This window comes from Plasmopara halstedii, assembly GCF_900000015.1.
Source record: "Plasmopara halstedii genome assembly, contig: Scaffold_3109, whole genome shotgun sequence".
In the NCBI taxonomy this organism is placed as follows: Eukaryota; Oomycota; class Peronosporomycetes; order Peronosporales; family Peronosporaceae; genus Plasmopara; species Plasmopara halstedii.
The window spans coordinates 194,936-201,161 of NW_020190012.1; the positions used below are offsets into that span (position 1 = coordinate 194,936).

General features: G+C 46.5%; 1 protein-coding gene across 1 annotated transcript; it reads right to left on the reverse strand.

The window, feature by feature from the left end:
- Positions 1-476: 476 nt before the first annotated feature.
- Positions 477-934, reverse strand: PHALS_07351 (uncharacterized protein; the record flags this gene model as incomplete). The annotated part of the gene is made up of 3 exons (XM_024720802.1): positions 477-512; positions 615-711; positions 828-934. The coding sequence occupies 3 exons, from the start codon at positions 932-934 to the stop codon at positions 477-479; spliced, it is 240 nt and encodes a 79-aa protein (XP_024585964.1).
- Positions 935-6,226: the final 5,292 nt, after the last annotated feature.

A 6,226-nucleotide genomic window follows, 5' to 3' on the forward strand; every position in this document is an offset into this window, starting at 1 on the left:
CCACAATGTTTTTATTGACCAATCTATGAAGGTGCAGCCGTGCAAAATACCCAGTCAATCGTCAGACATCGACGACGGTGAGTGACACTCGACCAATATTCCTGACCGGACCACGATTAGTGCAGCCATAATCGATCACTATTCACTTTTAAAACATCACCAAATCGTGTGTGACGGCGACTCAAAAGCTATTTTCTCTTGCTTTGATTCTTTGCTCGCAGCGTGTTCAAAAACTGACAACGCCATTGTCAATTCGTATTGCTTTAAGTTTTTTGGGTCTGTCGTCGTTCCTTAAAGGTGCACATAGCTGAAGTCGCTCAAACAATAGTAGAATGAATATGAATTAAAAATCTCAACCTCAAAAACACACCTCGCTTCTAGATAAAATTTTCGTATCAGATGTACCTGATACTGATACGTCATCAGATACTGGACAAGAGTAGATTTGTGGCGATCAGTTCATTTCTAGCACTTTCTTAATTCTTCATATCAGCACGATCCACATCGCCACACTATTTGATGAGCAGCATCAGCTTTGGTGTCAGAAGTGCCTTGGTGGTAATGTCTGCGATTTGCATGCCGGATGATACATACTGAAATTTGCGCTGACTAACCTTGGCCTCATCCTGGGCAAAGTTAGTGTATTTGGCATGCGACTGGTGTCTGACGCAACGTGTCATCACCATAGCAGCTAGCGTGTGACGTTCACCGCTATTGCAGATGCCATTTCAGAACTGAGCATTGAAGAAGATGACGGAGCCGCAATGTATCTTAAAAAGAGAATTAACCTATTCTCTGGTTTGGTCGATGACAGAGCTACAGCTCACTGATTCTTAGACTTGTGAATAATGGGCAAACCGCCCAGTAAGACCAAGCCACTAGTCGTATAGCGACGTGCCGCGATGTCACTACCATAGTTAGCGTCGATGTACATGGTGAGCATGAAGATCTAGCAATTTCCGCGCATTTAGAAAATTAAAAGGTGTTTTAATCATAGAAGTACCGTAAAACACGAATTGCAGCCTTCACGTGGGTTTAAAAGGGAAAATAAGGAAGCGTCTCAAGATTCAGATTGAGTCCAAAAATATGAACGTCGTCAACCGGTGATATAAAGCATAAATCCGATTTACTCACGTTAGATTTTCATATCAGCAAATTCACTGCTGATTAAATTGCCCAGGATTTCCCCGAATATGTTCGGAGACCTGGAGGCAAATGCGGACACGTGATTAACTTCTCTGGTAGTCGTTGAATGAATTGCGACTTGCGCATATGGATACTTCTTTGCTCGCGGTCATACTCCACCTCGATTTCCAGTGCCATTAGGGCTCAAGGTTGATGTCCTTCACTGGAAAGTCGAAAAACGGAAAGGAACGAAAGGGAGATACATGCCTGAGAGCTAACGGGCTTCAACTCTCACAGTGTCTTCTGCCACGTAGCTGTAGCTCGATATAAGCCCTATAAACTTCGGTAAAACGCTTACTCTACCTTTGGACGTCTTCTATGTGTCCGATGTAGGCACTTTTCACCAAATCGATGTTGATAAACGCAGTTTTACTTCGAGATGACGAATCACGAACTTCTTCTAGCAGTAGAAAGAGAAGAGCGTACACATGAAACGTGGGCTTAAGGACAACGATAATCAATCCCATACGTTTAGATCCACGAGACGCGTCTTGTCTCGAACAATTTTCTGTAGAATTCAGCTTGACATCAAACATCATCATGCGACCATAAATTGTGAGTACCATGTGGACGTTGAGTCAAATTCTACGTTTGGTTGGGGGAAAAAGACATTGCTTCTTTCCATTGAGAAACCTTTTTCAACGTCTACATAGCAGTGCGAGCATTTAATTCAGAGTAGGGTTGAAGTCCATAACCGACTCTTATGGTGGCATGTTGTGCCAAATTCGATCGCGGACTGATCAAAAACGGAACGAAACCAAGGCTACCTCTGCAACAGAGCAACCGCAGCTTTTTCGCGTGGACGATGATTGGTTGAGGTGGTGACTTTCGTGCCATACTAAGAACCAGTACGAGTGTAGCGGATCGCAATCCACTCACTCCAAGAGAGACTACAACCTTAATCTAAGACTAATTAAAGGAATTAACTCTTCCGTTTAGAACGTCCACTGTACTTCTCGGATTTATTGCGACAGAGCCGCCTGTATATAAATAATAGGTTTTCAATCAATATGAGCAAACCTAAATAAATGTATAACTGCTGGCTGTTCCAGCCACGTATGGACTTCTTGTTAAGTGTAGACACATCATTATGTGATCACACCATCTTGTGCAGCCCAGACCCCTCCAACCAGGGTACGTGAAAACCCGTTACACTCCCCCCCATCAAAATTGTGAACACCTTCGGTTCATATTCACTTGTCGCCTCGAACGAGGCTCGGGTGTCTCAGACACCACAGCCATACCAGGACATTCTCCTTAAATTCTCTGCTCAATAAGCCCTGTGTCGAGGACCCAGCCTTGCTTGTTTCGAGAGAAATCCTGCGGGTAGAGCCTTTATATGTTTCCTGAACGCTGGGTAACTTCGGACAGCACGTCCGCGGCTTTAAAGAAAGCGAACTCAAGCTCTCGGTAACCGAGTACCGCGCACCGCATCCGACACGTACGATGGATTTTCTCGTCTAGGAGGAAGTCGACTACGAGTCATATATTCCTATCCCAGGATAGGAATAAGAAGAGGGCGAGATGCCCCAGCGGCGCGACATGAGCCCTGCATGAACCTTGCGATCATATATCCTCGACTTTAAGGGGAAGTGGTGGCATTACCAATGGTCTCGACAAGGCACAGAAGTAGTATCTGAATGCTGACCACAGAGCGGCTCTCATGCTTGCACAACAATCCTTGACCCTAGTGTGGAATACGGCTTCTGCTCAGCAGATCCTGCTACAAAAGCAAATGACGCGATCACTCGATCATTAGGCGTCTACGTGGTCGGACCCTCGGCCACTACACAAGCTGAGCGTAACGATCAAAACGTTCTGCGTCCTTGCTTCTTGAATCCGCAAGAAATCCCGGTACTTGACTTTACGCTCAAAAAGGAGGCGATCCTGTACCCGCGATGCGAACGGATCCTGTGGTGCTTCCCCTGGCAAAACCGCTGCAGATGGCGAAATGCTTATTGAGCGATGAGTGCAGCGACATCCAAAGCTTTCCTCTCTGTCCAACTTACAGTGGAGTCACGATTTAAATAAGCGTATACGCAACGCCCCGTTTGGCCACAACTTTTTAAAAGCTCGATAAACCTTGGACGGAACTTTGTCTTAAAGACAGCAGAAATTGTATGTTTTTTTAGAATTTGATAAAACCAGGTCTTCGACCATGAACTTTTTCTGCATATTCATTCTGCATGTCTTGGCTTTAAGCCATCACTTCGCGAACGTATCGTAGTATATTCAGTTTGGTAGACAGGAAGTCAGCGACCTCTTTAAGAACAGTAAGGTGGCTGACATCAGCAAGCCATTCGGCTATCCCCCCATTCAGCTCAGATCCATGGGATGGCAAGGTCAGAAGAACGCGAAGATTTACAAGTCCGATCACGTAAAACGGCGTGTAGCCGGTAGATAAATGCACTGTATTGTTCAAAGCAAACTCTACACGGCAGCATGGTGCCCCGGTTCTTCGGCGTCTCAGCGCAGACGCCGCGATGGACGCTTTCAACGCCGCAATTTGCGCGCTCAATTTTACCATCGGTCTGCAGATGATCCGCTGTTGGCACAGTCAACTTGGTGCCAGTCGGAGGACACCGGTAAACTAGCCAGCGGCACTGCCGCATTCGGAGAGAATTTCACCCTCTAACACGTCCCTCACGTGCGCACATACGTGCTCATCCACTTGTACAGCCTGTACCACCAATACAAGTAGCTCACCGAGCTGAACGATTTCTCAGGACCGCGATGACCACTATGTTGGGTGTCGTGGCCCTTTTAGAGGATACGTTTCTTAAATCCTCATCGTGGGGGAACCACAATTCGTGGCGTATCAGCTGAATCGGTGCTACAATACAATAATCCGTTACTTAACAAATATTGGTGTAACCGAGCGCGCAATTGCGCCGACAATCACTTGTCCGAGTTTCCAAACGCCTTGCTCCCGAAAGTTTCTAACAGCGCTACACACATACTGTCACCCGCGTACATCGCGGAGCAAATCCGTAGCTGACGATGCCACCATCGTAACATGAGCAAGCTCATAGTGCGGTCTGCGTGACAACGCATCAGCCAAAGCATTCTGCTTTCCTGCTTTTACTTCACATCAAGGTTATATTCTGCAAAGAATGAGAGCCACCTGGTCATCTACTGCGAGTGGTGAGGTGACTGAATCGCAGTGCGTAAGGACGCATGATATTTGTAAAATTTAAACAGATTTGAGCGAAGCAGGTGCATCTAGAACTTAGCAAGTTTATACGTCATCGCAAGTAATTCCTTTTCGTGGACTGGGTAATTCCTCACCGCAGCCTCAACCTGGCAAGATATGAACACGATCAACTGATCTTGCCCATCGGCGTCTGCTTGCAGCAGTGCATAGCCGACGGCAAAGTCCGAAGCGTCACAGACGACACTTGAAGGACGATCGGGGTCTGGCAACGCCAGAATTGGTGCATAAAGAAGGATGTCTTTGTCCCTGTTAAAAGCCTCCCGATGCTTGATGTTGGGACACATTATTTGCGCTATACTTGTGCAAGTAGTTGGAGAGGCTAAGCCACTTGCGCATGTCCTTTTGGTTCTTTGGAATTGGCGAGTCTACACTTGCTTTGACCTTAGTAGGATCTGCTTGATGGCCACGCTTCCCAATGGAGCACCCTAGAATACACCGAAAATGCACTTATCGACATTAGCATACTGCTGATTCGTGCGCATGCACTGGAGCACTGCTCTCAAATGGACGATGTTGTTTTCCACATCTGTCCTCCCATGCCCCGCACGAATGAGGACGAAGATGTCGTCGAAGTATGTCTGTGCATTCGTCCGATGGGGCCTAAACAACTACTTCACAAGACGATTAAATATTGCTGATGCATTTGACAGCCTTTGGGGCATCACCAGTCCCTCTCAGTTCGTCCCGCTCGGAGTACTCACCGCTGTCAGCGGAATATTACTCACTCATGAGCAATCAGTGATCACCATCGACCAAGACGAGTGCGCTGTGCATTGTATAGCCAGTCATATTGTTGTGGAGAGCTTTATTTATGGGAATCGGCGTCTATGCCGGAATAGTGGTAGCTTGTTATATGCGTGAGCGAGACGCCACCTGATGTTCGGCTTCCGAACACAAACATAGGTGTCAATTGAGAAGACTTGCTCTCACGCACCATTCATGCCTTGTACTCCACACGAAAAGAGGCGTCACTGACGTCACACTGCTCCTTGGGTAGGGGCCATTGGCGTATTACGCAGTATTTAGTTAACCAGGTCAATTTTATGACGCACACCCCGGTCCGGAGGTGGAACCGACGGCGGGTCTTTGGAGATGATGTACTGAAATTCCTATACCAAAGGATAATACGGATCCGAGAGATTCTTCAGGATCGACGATTCACTTCGTGCGTTCAGTATCCTCTTGGCCAAGACAGCATCATCCAGAAGCGACGACGAGTTAGTTCGGTCTTATAATGACCACCTCGACTAAATTGCCAACATTCAAGGCACCGCCGAACTCTTAGAAGGACATCTCAACCAGCCGAAGAAGAGCGTCCACCACGGAAATAGCCTCATAGGTGACGTCGCTGTCTTTCTCTCCCGTCATTATATTGACAAGGGTATATAGCTGTGCGCAATCGTCCACGGTAGAAACACCCTGTGTAACGGGGTTACACGATCCCTAATAAAAGGGGTGTGTGCATGTCACACGAGATGTGCATAATGTGACCACCCACCCAAACAAGAATACGGGACGGGGCTAGGTAGCTAGTAGTTATTGATGTATTTATATTTTACTATATGTATTTAGTATATGTAGGAATTCTAAACTTTTAACATTAGGATAGAAAAAAATAAAAATCAGTTTCGATTTTGAACAGAAGTGTTCGTTTGCCTTGGTAAGGCTTTTAAGTTTTTTTGTAAAGGCAGCGGATTGCGATCCGTTCCACTAGTACTTGGTTTTTCTATAAAACGAAAGGTCGGTGACCTAAAGACGCTTCCTCAAGTGCAAAGCTACGGCAGCCCCGCTGCACTTGGTAGCACTTGTCGTCAATCTACACCTGAG